At 52.7% G+C, this 14,566-nt stretch overlaps 1 protein-coding gene across 4 annotated transcripts in view; it reads left to right on the top strand.

Moving 5' to 3' along the window:
- The first annotated feature begins 4,800 nt into the window (after positions 1–4,800).
- The window catches only part of PDE4A (phosphodiesterase 4A), a 31,239-nt gene continuing 21,473 nt past the window's right edge, over positions 4,801–14,566 (top strand). Inside the window, exons 1-3 of one of the 4 annotated variants that reach the window (XM_031947512.1) lie at positions 4,801–5,003; positions 6,108–6,242; positions 6,859–7,088. In XM_031947512.1, the coding sequence (XP_031803372.1) occupies positions 6,177–6,242; positions 6,859–7,088 (296 nt within the window). In that variant the 5' untranslated portion in view covers positions 4,801–5,003; positions 6,108–6,176. Of the gene's footprint in view, positions 5,004–5,657; positions 5,809–6,107; positions 6,243–6,858; positions 7,089–10,869; positions 11,240–14,566 lie in introns of those variants that run through there. The other 3 variants (XM_031947509.1, XM_031947510.1, XM_031947511.1) reach the window with 3 other exon arrangements.

The raw sequence follows: 14,566 nt of genomic DNA on the forward strand, positions 1-14,566 counted from the left end.
TGAACATATCAGCTGGGGATGGAGGTCCCTTTTTTACCTCGAGATTTTCCATATTGCATGGTCATGGGCAAGGGCAACCAAATTTAGGATCTACTTTTAAACTCAAATAGAAACAGGGGTCACTAAATCACTTATGAAGATCACTATGGATCACATATTGATTTGGAACACCAGATGTTATTAAATGTTGCATTGTATTTTTCTTATTTTGTTAAATATTTTCCAACTATATTTTGATCTTGTCTGGTACAATGATGAGTGTTGTGAGCCTCATGTGGATACCTCTGTTCTGGACCAAGACAGTCATGGGGATTGCTTCCTTGCTTTTTAGATTTCCATGGTAGAGAACTTAGTAGATATATAGCTATCACAGTGGGCTTAGGGAAATAGAAGATTCCAAGATGGTATGAATTTGTGACTTGCAGAATTATGTTGCACTCCACAGAAATCAGGAAGTTTAGAAGAGGAGTGGGTTTCAGGAAAGAAAGCATAAAGTTCCACTTTGGACATGTTGAGTATAGTTTGAAATGGCAATGGGATATACAGGTATGAGATGGAGCCCATCGTAAAGAAGAGTTCAAAGATTCTTGGAGAAAACTGTTCTATGTATGGGAGAACACTCTCTCAAGAGAGGGTCTCTCTTTAGGTACTAGATTGCCAGTTTTTTTTTAATTGTTCTTATACTTTAACAAAAAGATGGTTTTCACTTTAAAATAGATTTTTCCTTTGATCTATTGCAAAAGTCCATCAAAAAATTTGTGGAAAAGGGCATATCAAACTCCTTTTCTTTCAGGGCCAAGCCATTTTCTCTATGCTACTTCCTTGAACCCTACCCCGTAAAAGTAATTTTTTTTTTTTCTCAATGTCTTCCAGAATTTGTGCCTAGATTTCTCTTTTATCCCTAGCCCATTCTGCTTTATCTGGTACTGATATGTGTATGTTTTCCATTCAACTTAACATTGTTAAGTGCCTACTACATGCAAACCCCTGTGCTCACTATGAGGCTAAGAAAATAGTTTTATAGTCACTGTTAATAAGCTCATAGTCTAATTTAGGCAATAAGCACTGAGATAAAGATGATCCCTGCCAGTGTGTTAGAGGGACCAAACACCATGAGAAATTAGAGGCAGGAAAGATCACTTTCACCTGAAGGAAGTTTAGGAAAGGTTTCATGGATAAGGATAACAATTGAGCTGAGGCCTTAAAGGAAATGAAAGACTTCCACAAATGGAGATAGGAAGAGAGCTAATTGAATGGGAGAGAGGAGTGACATTTCAATCAAGGTCATGGATACTAGAGGGAACAGGATAAGCAAGGATAAGAGAAGGTCCAGTTTAGTTGTAATTCAAGTTTTGAAAGATATGGTAGTTGATGATATGGTATTGGAACATGTTGTAAAGGGGTCCAAATGACAGGCTTAGGAGTTTAAATTTTATTCTTTAGATAATGAGTTATTCCAAGTTGTAGAGTAATTATAATAGCTAGCATTTATATAACTCCTACAAATATTATCTCATTTGACCCTCATAGCCACCTTGTGAGATAGGTGCGATTATCTCTGACTTTCCAGTTGAGAAAAATAAGGCAGTCAGAAGTTAAGTGACTTACTTAGGATCACCAGCTATTAGTGTCTGAATTTAGATTTGAATTCAGGACTATTCTGACTCCAGCACCAGCACAACCTAACTGCCTATGACCACATCTATGCATTAGGAAAAATTTATATTGGCAGTTTTGTGAAGTATGTCCTGGGAGTGGAGGAAAGGAGTGAGATAAGGGAGGCAAAAAGGGGTGTCCAGATGATGTAAAATACATGCATGAATTAGGGTGGTGGCTGAGAGAGGCAACAGAAAGGACCTGACGCTGAAGTTACTGTTGATGGGGCATTTATTCCCTTACAAGCACCACAGTAGAATGATATAAGCTCATTGAAAGAAAGCTGTGTCTTTTATTTCTCTCTGCATCGCCAGCATTGCGGGGCTGGAAGCAGGTCTCTACACCAAGTAAGCACTAATTACTGTTGAATGAATTTAACAAGGTCAGGAGGGAGGGGCTCGGCCAGGGATGGGGCTGCTTCCCATCCATCTCGAGGGCCCCCTGAAGATTCAGAATTTGAATAGAAAGGGCAAAGAGCCCTTAGGCAGAGGATGGAGGTTGAGGGGGATCAGGAATCATCAGGAGGGTCTTGGGACACTTGAGTCCCCTATTCTTCAATTCTCGAATGCAGACGTGTGTGTGTGTGAATGTGTGGGGATCAACTCAGATCAGCAGCTAGCGTCCAAGGTTTTCAACCTTTACTGCTGGTAGGGGAGAGACCCTAAGCAGGGGTCGGGATGTAGGGGTCTGAAGGAGGCGCTGCCGGTTGAGCTCCTTTCCCCCCAGCATCCGCCTAGGGGCGCTCGGACACAAGGAGAGGGGCAGGATTATTGCGGAGGAGATTTGGAGGAGAGGGGATTAATGATTAAAATCTGCTTTTGCCAAGTAGGGCAGAAGGTTTTGAGTAAGGGACCAGAGCTCGGAAGTCCGGCCTGGAGCGGGAAGTGATTGGAGGGATAGGGTCTCGAGGACTGGGTGCGGAGGCTGAGCCTCCGCAATGGAGCCCAAGGCCAGGATAGGTACCCAGAGGTGAGGATGTTGGGTTATGTTCAGGCCGCTAGGAGAGTTCGCAGGGATTCTGTTCTCTTGTCCTCCAGGACAGCCCCCTCAGCCCCCACGTTCCCAAAGCCTTGATTGCCGCCTCGACCCCTTTTATCCTCAACTATACAGAGAGATCTTTCCAGGCCGGCGCGGGGATTATCCTGGATTATAGGGAGTTCCGGGACCCGAAATAAGAGGACTGCCATAGTGTCGAGAGTCCAGTGATTGCGGCTTCCAGTCTGGAAAAACCCACTCCTCCGGGCACACATTCCGCATCCTTAGAGTGGCGAAGAAGTGGGGAAGGATTCCCGAGGGAAGCCCTCGGAGGCCAGGGGGGAGGGGTTGCGGAAAGGAGGGGGAGGGAGACCGAGAGCGAACTGAGCGGAGAAGGGAAGGAGGGGGCGGAGGGAGATTCCAGGTCCAGACAAAAGCTGTTGCCGCCCCTCCCCCACCCCGCCCCCGGCGGCGGCTCTGGCGGGCTCCATTCATACTCGGGGGGTTTGCGGGGGCGGGGTGCTGGGAGGTGGGAAGCGAGAGCAAGAATCTCCTTCCCCCCTCCCCATCTAGCTGTCAGTCCCCGCCAGAGGCAGCGCGGTGCGGACACACACACACGGGCGCACACACTAAAACATACTCATTTTACACTCACGCTCACGCTCCGCAGGGACAGACGCGGGGCGGGCCCTGGGGGAACAGAGCCATTGGGCCCAGCCCGAGGTAAGAAGCCGCTGCGGGATGCCCCGACCTGTCCCCCAACCTGCTACGGTGTCAGGATCCTGTCTGCTTGTGCCGGGCAGGGAGCCCGGACTCTTTACCAGCCAGTCTCCCTCCCGTCTGAGTGTGTGGAGGGGGGAGAAAGGGAGAGGGGAGTTGGAAGAAAGGCAAAGGGGAATGGGAGGTGGGGGTAAACTCGGAGTGAACTTGGTGTGGGGCTGGGGGTGGGAAGGCACTGAGAGGGCTTGCAAGAAGGGCTGGAGGGGGAGGAGTGGGAGGAAAACAGGGCGTAGGGCTGGGGAGACTGAGTGGACCTGGAAGAGGAGGCTCTTTGGGGACAGAACCGCAATGGCTCTGGTAGACTAAGGGAAAGAGCTGGGAAAATCTGGAAGGAGAGACTTTGAGGTAATTAGAAGGGAGGTTCTGAGGCACATATAAAATCATCTGCAAGGAAAGGCATTAAGGGGGATGGTGAACTCTCCCGCAATCCCTTGGCCTTCGGATCTGCACCCATCTGAAGCTAAAGGGACTTGGAAACAGGATAATATGTCTGAGAACTGGAGATACCCACCCAACTCCAAGTTATAGGCTAGGCAGTGAGTCCTTAAAGTCATCCCTTGGGGCTCCTTCTTCTCAATGGCTCCATTCCTAGTTCCAGGTATTCTTCTTCCTAGAGGGTCTGGGAAGACCGGACCATCCTAATCCTCACCTGTTTGCCTCGCTGTCCAAGACATACAGACTTCAACATTTACTCTTGAACATGCACATTCCATTACTGGACACAATCGGGCATACTCTCCACCATTTGACAAATATAAACATATATATGTTCTCAGACACAGGTTGCTGGGGATGGGGATTAGTATTCTTAACCAAGACTTTCTTTGCTTTATCCCAACTCCTCTGAGCAGAGGGAAGTGCTTCTCTGCACCTGTTCCTTCTCTTAAACTATCTTCCCCACTTCTAGCCAGCCTTTTCTCTTCTTATACCCAGTGTCTTGACTTTATAAAGTCTGGAGAGCACCCAGAGGAGGGAAGGAGGCTGCCCCTCCCAAAGACTACAAAGATCGTTTAGGTCCTTACCCTTAAAGATCAAACTCATCACTTTAACTCCTGCATGCCTTCAACACCCTGGGTCCTTCCAGTTCCTTTATTCATCTTCTCAATTGTAAAGTATCCCCCAATAGTCCTTACTGCAGCCCCTTTAGACCTGCTCATTCCCTTTACTCAATTCTACCCAATCATAAAGGCTTAGATCAGCAAGTCCAGCTGGGAAGGAGTTAAGTTCTGACAGGCTCTCATACCCGAGTCCACCCTGATGCCAACCCCCCTCAACCCCGCCTCCGTTTTGCCCAGCCATCTGTGCCCTCCAGTGGCCTGCCCCGCGTCATCCCCGGACCCCAGCGGTGACATCCGGCTTGGGAGGGAGACTGTGAGGAGCAAGTCTGGAGGGAGGAGTGGAGCAGCTGGGCTAGGAGGTGCGGTGCCGGAACTCTCGGCTCTATCCTCCCTTTTTGTCGCTTTGGGGAGCCTCACACTGTGGCAGGTGCTGGGACAGTGACTGCCTCTCCTTCCCTTTCCATCTCCCTTCGTTCTGTCCCTGAGCACACTGGAGAGAGGGGGTGAGATGGGGATTTCGGCCCATACATTTCAGTGAGTGTTGGATCTCTGTGTACATCTCTGTTTATCTTTGTATCATTGTACCGTCATTATATTTGCTCTTGAGTCAAGTCTCTGGTTTTGCTTTTTTTAATTTTTCTCGTTCTCTGTCCCTTACTCTTTCTCAGTCCCCATCTCTCCCTTCATTTTTCCCCCTGAGCATCTCTTTCTCCCTTTGTATCTTGCTCTCTTTCTTGGAATTTCTCTTTTTGTCTCTTTCTATTTCTCTGTCACCCTCCCACTGTACCTCGTCCACCAGTCTCTCTCCTTCTCCATCTTCCCCTCTTCGCCTCTGCCCCCAACCTGGCTTGCCCGATCTACTGCCTAAACCATCGCTAGACTGGCGATAGACTGCCCAGCCCGGCCAACTCTGTAGCATTAGCCCTGGGGACCTTCCGAGAGGGGGATTGATGGGGAGGGGGATTCTGCCAGTCAATACTTGGGATCTCCTCGACTAGGAGAACCCCGCGGGGAAGGGACGCAGCATTGACGCCACCCAGCACATTCTGCGTCATCCGTTTCCGCGGCAACCAGAGGCAACGTCACAGCATGCTCCTTCCCCTCCCCCTGTAAGGACCTCATCCATTCCGGGCAGGGGGGGCGTCACGCTTTGGGGAAATGACATCAGGGCTAGAGGACATAGGGAATCCTTTGACATCTCGCTTTGGGACGGGAGGGAACTGGCTGGCAGGGGGCGCCCGAGAAACAGGGAGCAGCCTGAGCATGGGGGAAGGGAAGAGTCCCGACATGGCCCGAGCCAAGAGCATCCCACTCGGGAGGGAGACATGGCCTGAGAATGGTAAGAGGCTGGTAGGAGGGGGATGAAACTTGGAGCACGTGAGACTCCCAAGTTGGAGGGGACATGGTCTATTTGGGGCTGGGGGAACAGGACAAGCTTACCTGCGTGGGAGGCAATTTGAAGTGAGCACAAGGCCTGATGGAGAGGAAACAGGATATTGAGGGAGGGCTCTCAATCTCTTCTCCGTGGAAGGAGTACTTGATTAGGAGAGAACAAGGTATTCTAACCAGAGTCCCACTCTTCCTTTCCTTTTTTCTTCCTGCCTTTTTTTCTCTTTCTCCATCGTCTTTCTTTCCCAGGAGCTTCCACACCCCCTCCAGGCTTTTGTCCTGGGGGCTCCATGGCCCCTGCTTCTTAGGGACCGCAGGATGAGGAGAAGTCGCAGTTTCTTGGCCGTGGCTGTGAGTGGAGACGAGGTGCGCTACCCGGCCCGGGTGAGAGGGGGTTTGGGGTCCCGGGGCCGGGCACAGGTAGGAGCTTGGGCACAAGTTTACAGAGGTTCTGTTAGTGCGCCCTCTGTTGGCCGCTCTCTTTAAGACTCCCGGTGTTCATCATCCCTGTTTTGGAATCTGAGGTCCCATCCTGCGCTTTTCCAGCTTCAGGTAAACAGAACAGTCTGGTTTGGGATGCCTGCATAGCCTTCCCCAGACTGAAGGGGCTCAGATCACGGCCTGCTCCCTGCAGGAATTAGCAACCCCCCGCCCCAAGCCTCTGTATGTAGCCCCCAATCCTGTTCCTACTTTCTGATCTTTCTGATCTGACAAGAGAGGGAGTGGGCACATTGGAAACGAACTATTCCCCTACTTTTTAAGGCCAATCTAGGGGCGGAGCACGAAACAGCTAGGGACCTGAAATACCATCAGTGACAATCTCTCAGTTAAGGAGTGTTCTGATTTAAATGGATTTATATCCTTCCGAAATATGCCATTTCACAAGTTTGGATTCAGAGAGAAACACTGGCGTTCCTTGGGGGGGTCTGAGGGGGAGGACGAGGGGAAAATCTGGACTGGAGTACGTCCCAATCCCCAATTCCCATCCTGCCCTCTGCAGAGGCCCAGGGAGGCTGGGGAGTCAAGCCGCTGTAGGCTCTCCCATTCAGGGGGCAACACTCTGGGCACTGAGCTGCGTCCTCGTCTCCGCCTCCGCCGCCTTTCATCCGGTCCCTACAGCTCGGGCTGGGTGGACCAGGAACCGGTTGATGTAGCCCCACGGCCTCGGCCCAACACGCTGGCGCTGCTGATTCCGCCCCTCATCTCAATCACCCGGGCAGAGCCTAACAGGTAGGGAGGAGGGTGGGCAATGGGCAAAGGGAGGGGAGGGACACTCCTGGGAGATTCCAAGGTAGAAGAAATTTAATGGAGCACCGACTTACAGAGAAGGAAACTGAGTCCTAGAGAAGTGAGGGAACTAGATCAAAATCACACAGGTAGTAAGTTAGAAAAGCCAGCCCTCCAACTCTTTAATTCCATACAACACGGCTTTTCCCCTCACCACACAAGTAACATCTGGTTTTGGCTCCTTCCCTGGCATAAGGGAGTCCATGGTCATAGTGGAAGGTAAGACAAACCCAGGGGTGTATGTGTGTGTGGGATGTGTGAACCCAGTCTAGCTATCCAATTAAGAACCAGACCAGTTCTGTTCCCGGAAAGCAGGACTGCTCATATTCTGATTCCCCCTATTTTTCAACCCACTGGCTTTCCTTTGAAATCAAGGCCAAAGCAATCCTAGCATGCCTGGGAGCTGAAGGGCTCAGATCTAGGCTGGGCCCTCTCAGGATCTGACTTATATTAGGGGAGCCAGACCCATAAAGTCAAAGGAACTTTAGAAATCATCTTGTCAAATCACTTCCTATTATGGATGGGGAAACTGAGGCCCAGATTAGGGAAGGCAATAGCTCAAGGCCACAATGCAAGTTAATATCAGAACAGACTTAAGAGTCCAGATCTTCTGGTTCCTAATTTAGTATCTTCTGCACTTTCCTTTGGATGAAAAGGACAATTTGGTTTACATTTCTAAACATTTTTTTCCCACTTTAGTGCTTTCCTCACCTTATTCTGAGATAGTACAAGTCTAATGTCTGAATACTCTTCCTATTTTTATAGATTAGAAAGTATATGTTACAGGAGTTGTCAGCAAAAAACATATTGTGCCAAATATTATACTATTTAGGGGCAGATACAAATTGAGATAAAGCTTTACTCTACTTTTATGGACCTTAGCCTAGTAGGGAGATATGTCTGTCATACATTCAATAAACCCTAAATGCCTCCAGAATGCTAGATGCTGGAACCAATATAGTTCAGGTAAGTCACAGTTTTATATGTATTTTGAGAACATTAGACAAGTGCAACTAAGGGGTATGTGACGAAAGGGAACAGATCATGGTACAAAGATGGAACATCATGGCCATTTTTGCATCATACAGGATTTCTCATGTACTAAGGGTGACTGAGATTGAAAATGGGAACAATGCCTGGTGAACTGGCCTAAGCTCCTAAACTGTAGGTTCCAGAGAGGGGGAATCCATCAGCCAGGCAAAAGTGTTCTTTCATCATTCACTTCCTGCTCGCCACAGACCTGTCCCTCTTTGCTGATCCTGTAATCTTTCTGATGTAATTGGAGCTGGGGGGAGGGAGGAGGAGAGATATTTACAGGGAAGATGGCTTTCTAGCCTTTTATATGGCTTTGAGTGATTCTCTCTACCCACGCCACCTCAACCTGGAAGCCTCAAGTCTCCAGCACCACTTGGTACTTGGGTGTATAATCTCCCTATTGATCTCTAGCTATTTCAACCTGTAAGGACCTCCCAGTCCTTCTGAGCTCCAGGATCCATTTTTTTCTTCTTCCCTGCCACCTATAGGTCCCCCAGCTGGGCACTCTCTTTTTTACACTCTGCCTCCTTTACTGACACTGCAACGCCTTCCTCGACCCCAGACCTTAAAATCCAGACAACCCTATGGGGCACTGATATGAGTTATGAAGCATCAGCTTCAGGACCTCTGGTCACCCCTTTTTTTATTCTCTGGTGGCTGGACACACTATTCTTTCTGAGGAGTCATCACATATGGTTCTGACCTTATTGGGGAGGAGGGTCCCTCTGTGGGGATTCTGCCCTTTTTGGATTATGGGAGGAGTCCGGATTGGGAAGTTTCCCCAAACCTCGGTCCTTTCTTCACAGGCTTGGATGTCCACCACCTCCATCCCTTACTGTTAGTGGGAGCACAGGCCTGATTTGGAGGGGGGAGGGGGGAGCAGATAGGAAGGGAAGGGGTGGGAACTAGAAGAGCTTTGTGGGGGATGAAATTGGTCTCCGGCAGCAGCAAGATTGGCAGCTCTTTTTATAAAAGCGCTGGAGGGAGAGGGGCGGGAGTACGGAGGGGAGGGGGGGATGGTATAGACTATTCCACTGCTTTCCGAGGGAAGGAGGGAGGGCCGCGCAGTATATATTGGATTGGGGACGGGGAGGGGGTGCGGGAGTGTGGACATCATAGGTCCGCAACCGGCCGTAGGGATGATGGGGGGGATCCCGGGCTGGGGGCTGAGGACCCGAAGACTGGCTGCAACCCTGCTCGGCTCCGGTTGACTTGGCTCGGCTCCGCAGGGCGCAGGGGGCGGCGGGGAGTGAGTCACGGCCTCTCCAGAATTAGGCGCTGCAGGGGGTAGGGTGGGGGTGGGGAGACTCGGTGGCCTCGGAAGGAGAGGGGACAGTGCGCTCGCTCCCCGTTTACTTCTCGGGAAAGGCCGTATATTCCTTCGTAGTGTGAAGGTTCCTTCTCTCCCCAGACCACCAATAGAGTCCAGTCTACCCACATTAGGAGGTAAGAAATGATCCCCGGATCCCGGCAGCCCCTTGAAAATGGCTTTTCTGGTTTTCCCCCCCGGAGCATCAGAGAGAGTGCCTCAGTTTCCCCTTTGCAAGTCCGGGATTCCCCGCAGACGCCGATAAATTAGTGTTCAACTAGCTTTAGTATTTCCTCCAGTCGGCTCCTTCCTCTACCCACTCTAGACAACATGCACGCTCAGACACACACCCAGACCCACGCACGGGCTCACACACACACACACACACACCTTACAGTCCCAAACATAGATCATGAAAACATACAAGGGGCACACACATGCACAGGTGCACGCGGGGACACCCTCATTCACGTTCCCAGCAACGCACACGGACACACAGTCAGACTGTCACATACTCACAGATGGTCACACACGGTCCCGTTAAGACCTTCGGCTGTAGACTCCGCCCCCTTTGACTGACAGACGGAGGACTGATAGACGGAAGTTGAGCTTTCCCCGCGTCGGTTTACCGAGTTAACTCCTTCGTGCCTGCACTTTCCTGAGCGATGTTGCAGAAAGGGAGGGCACTGGGTCCCCTCCCACTCAAACGGGTGGGGTGGCGTTTGGCTGGGGAGGGGGAATCGCGCGCGTGGAATTGGGACCTGTTAGATGGAGGGAGAGAGCCGCTTTGGGCCAACCACCCCCTCCCCAGGTTAGGCCTCTTCCCCTCCCCCTCTAAGTTGGGGCCGGGGGGCTGGGGGCGGCGCTGACAGCAGGCTGTAGCTGCCATGGCGGCAGCGGGGGCGGGGCGGGAGCGCGGGGCGGGCGCGGAGCGGAGCGCGGAGCCGCGGACTCAGTGAGGCGGCGGCGCCGCGGCAGCAGCTGGGTTGACACCGGCTGTGGGGCGCGGGGCGCCCCTCGGGACCCCCGAGCCCCAGGGAGAAGGGAGTGCCTTTCCCCGCTAGCCCCTGCGGGTTCCAAGCTCCTTGGTTCAGGGCTTCGTTGCCGAAAGCTCTGGGCTCCGGCGACCCTCATCCAAGCCCAATACCTCTCAGCGCCCGGGAGCCGTCCCCGCTGCGAGCCGCCCCTGCTGCCAGCCCCCGCAGCGACCCGTGTTTCTGTCCCCCTACTCCGCTCTTCTTCCCGCTGCCCCCGGGCTCTGCGTCCGGAGCCCCGGGCTAGCCCTCCTCCGCCCTTTCTGGCTCAGGGCAAGATGGCTCGGGCAAAGCAGAGCGCAAGGACTCTGGCCTGGGCGCAGGGGGCTGCGCACCACTGAAGCCGGGGTCCGAGAGGGCGCCCGGGCGGGCTGGAGAGCCAGAATGGAGCCGCCGCCCTGCTCAAAGAAGAGCCTGTCCCTGTCGCTGCCCGGGGCCCGGGATGGCCAGGCCACGCTGAGGCCACCCCAGCACCTGTGGCGCCAGCCACGGACCCCGATCCGGATCCAGCAGCGGGGCTATTCTGACAACACGGACCGCGAGCGCCGAGCGCAGGGGCCCGAGCGGGGGGACTCTGAGCGGGAGCGCGCTCCGCACCGGCCCATCGAGCGCGCCGATGCTGTGGACACGAGCGACCGGCCTGGCCTGCGCAAGTCCCGTATGTCCTGGCCCTCTTCCTTCCATGGGACCTCGGCCGGGGGCAGCGGCGGCAAACGGTAAGGGAGGCGGCGAGGACGGAGGCGCCGCGGGGCGGGTGAGGGGGGAACTCGGGCAGGACGCTGGGAGGCGCTAGACGCCCGGCGTCAAGGAACCTGTTCCAAGGTGTCAGCGCTCAGTGGGGTCCTCAAAAACCCCAAACCAAAACAAACCCGCCGAACTGGAATTGGGACCACTTCCCATGCTAACGCTATCTGGCGTTCCAGCTCACGTTATAGCGGGGTCCGGTCGGACTATGCCAGCACCTGTAGTCACTGTTTGGGGGCCCTAGAGGGCGCTAACTCGGGTTCCGGGGTCGGTGCTCTGAGCCCCCCCCCCCCCCGGGGGGCTATATTGGGTCGCCGGGATGTATTTTTCAGGGTCCTGCGTTGTATCCTGTAGGTGTTGTTTTGGAGTCTCAGGGGGCTCTAGGACAGGATCTGAGATCAAGTTTCTGGCTTGGAGGGAGGGTCGCCAAGTTTTAGGGTCTCTGGATGTGACGGCCGAGAGATGTCTGTCTCCGGGCTGCAGGGTATACATACGGTGACTGGGCCGACTGGAGAAGCGGTCGCGCTCTCCCGTCTAGGCAGTGGTCGGTGGCAAAAGCAAAGCAAGCTGCCGGGGAGACGTGGAACTTGATGAGCAGAGAGAGGTTCTCTGGGGGGCGCTTTTCCTAAGCGTCTGCATCCAGGGCAGGGGCTTCTTAGGGCTGGGTGCCCGAGTCCCCGGGTCTAACCTGGACCTGTTCGTGGGCAGAGCTTTAAGCTCAGTTTTGCTCAGGCTGCCTGCGGGGTGTGTGGCGGAGGTGGAAGGAGAACTCGGACTGGACAGTAAGAAAGGAGGGCAGAACCGAGGGGGCTCAGGCTCCTTTGAGGGTGTTATAACGGAGCCACCTCCCCTGCAGGGGTCCGGGGATTTCGTGCCCGCTGTGCTATTGTCGCTGCAGTGAACTCGGAGTTCCTGTGGAGATTGTTTCAACCAGGAGGCGCTGAGCCTCCTTTCGTAGTTCGGGGGGGGGGGGTGAGTGGGCGGCTAGATCTGGCGGATGCTGTAGGTACTGGGGATACGTAACCTAAATCCAGCGCTTCCGTGTAGAGTTCTCGATAGTCGGGACAGGGGCAACACAGCAAAGGGAGGGAGTGATGGGCACAATTCTGTCCGTTCATTGGGCTAAAAGTGGAGATGAGGAAAATAAGGACTTCCCTGGCCGGGCCAGGGACTGTGGTACTTGGGAGTTTCTCGGTCTGTTGTTTCTCTGCCTAGCTCTGTCCATCTCTACATCTATTTCCATTTCCCTTTTTATTTTTATTTCTTCTGTATCTTAACAATTCTGCCTTCCTCGCCTTGCCCACATATCTTTTGTCTCCTCCAGGACGTTTGAGCTCACAGCCGGTGGCAGGCAAATTGGTGCTGGTCTCGAGGAATTGCACGGAGGAAGGGGGAATCCATCCCCTCTCCCACTAAACTTAAGCTTGCCTTGATTTTTTTTTTTTTTTTTTTTTTTTTTTTTTGGTGAGGGCGGGAGCAAAGGACCAGCGTGCTCCAGGGGTGACAGCGAGCCAAGGGCTTCCTGCTAATAAGCATCGGGAAGATGCGGGGGACTGAGACCTCGTCTGCAGACGGGGAGGCACCTTGTGCCCCCCGCCACCGAGCCCCCAGTCCCCATGCACACTGGCACAGACTCCGAGTTCCCACCCCCGCCCGCCCCCTAGCGGGGCTGAGTCACGGGCTGACATTCCAGGCAGGAGGCAGATGGAGCCCGGGAGAACTGCACGGGAAAGGTTGGGGAACGTGACCCCCCGCGCGGAACCCGAGGACGAGAGAGACAAAGACACAAAGAGAGCGAGGAGGACACAGGCGGACCTGGAAAGGACGGGAGATTTGGGAAGGCCCGCCTTAGCACAAGACAACCGTACCCTCAAGGAACAGGAAGAGTTCTAAATCGGGCACCGGGGCCCGCGAGCAATAGGCGCAAGTCTGTTGGGAAAAGGCAGGGGCTGCCTCTGGAGGAGTAGGGCAAGGGCTTTGGGATGCTAGACTTTAGACTTTGCCGGTACCTTGGGGCGCACCAAGTTTGAGGCCTTGAGTCCCGCCGGTGCCTTGCTGTGTCATTTTCTGTTTCTGCTGCTCCGCTCCTCCAGCCCTTGCAAATGTCTTTCCCCCAAATCTCAGAACTTCGAACTGTTCCCAGAGAACCCTCCTTTTCTATCGCTTATTCAGCCCCGCGGTCCCTAGATTCCTGGCGCCCTCTGGTGGCCACTGTGTGATCGGTTCGGCGAGTCCCTTTGGCTCCCCTCTCTTTCCCCTCATCCCTGATTAAGTCCAGCAGACCCCCACTTAGCCCTTGAGAAATGTCTGCTCTATAGCAGGAATGAATAACCAGTGGTTGTGAGAGCAACGAGGGACTCTGGAGCCTCACCCTTTATCATCCTCCTCCCCCCATTAGACTGTAGGATACTCTTGTCTAGGGTTGGAGACAGGAAAAGCATGATCTGAGAAAGAGTTAAGGCTTGTGTGGGAATCAGTGGAGTATATGGTAGAGGAAGGAAGCTTAACTCACGAATGGCTGAAATTCCGAAAATCGGAACTTGAAGAAGCTTGGGCTTATGTAGCCCAAAACATAATTATGATGATGATGATTACCGAGATCTAGATGGAGAATAACTTACTTACCTGGAATCAAATTCTAAGGGACAAGGTCAAATTCTATCCTGGGTCCCTAGTCATTTCACCGAAACCCTTCTCCCCCTAGTTAAAAGGATAGCTTCCTTTTCTCTCCAGCTCTGAGAGGAGGGAGGCAGTCTGTGGGAGAAGGTGCCCCCCATCCTGGATTATAAATAGCCATCCACATTGGAGATGTTTAATCTTAGCAGGGCCCCAAACAGCTTCTTGTGCCAGCCAATTCCTAGGCTCTGGGCCACGGAAAGATGGGTACCCCAAGTCTCTCCTCCCACTCTTTTGTCCCTGAGCCTGAAAATCTACCATTCAAGATTCAGTCAAAGTATGTGTGTGGGAAGATCCTAGGCAGGAAAGAATTAGACTCACATCTGGCCTGAGTCTTCACTTGATTGTGTGAAGATAGACGACCCCCTATGTACCTCAATTTCCTGATCTATGAGATGAGGGTAAACATGTACAGTGTCTCACAGCTTTACAAACCTTGAAATAATGGAAATGTTATTTTCTTGTTAGCCTCTATGGGAGAACTTCATGCATCTCACAGCTGAATGGTAAAATGAGATAATCGGAGGTATCATGATGTCAGATCCCTCCCTCTCTGGGGTTCAGCCTAAAAGGGGTGTCACAATGCACTTATCCCTAGGAGGGGTTATATGTACCTTTAGAGA

The sequence above is a fragment of the Sarcophilus harrisii genome, chromosome 1 (assembly GCF_902635505.1).
Source record: "Sarcophilus harrisii chromosome 1, mSarHar1.11, whole genome shotgun sequence".
Lineage (NCBI taxonomy): Eukaryota > Metazoa > Chordata > Mammalia > Dasyuromorphia > Dasyuridae > Sarcophilus > Sarcophilus harrisii.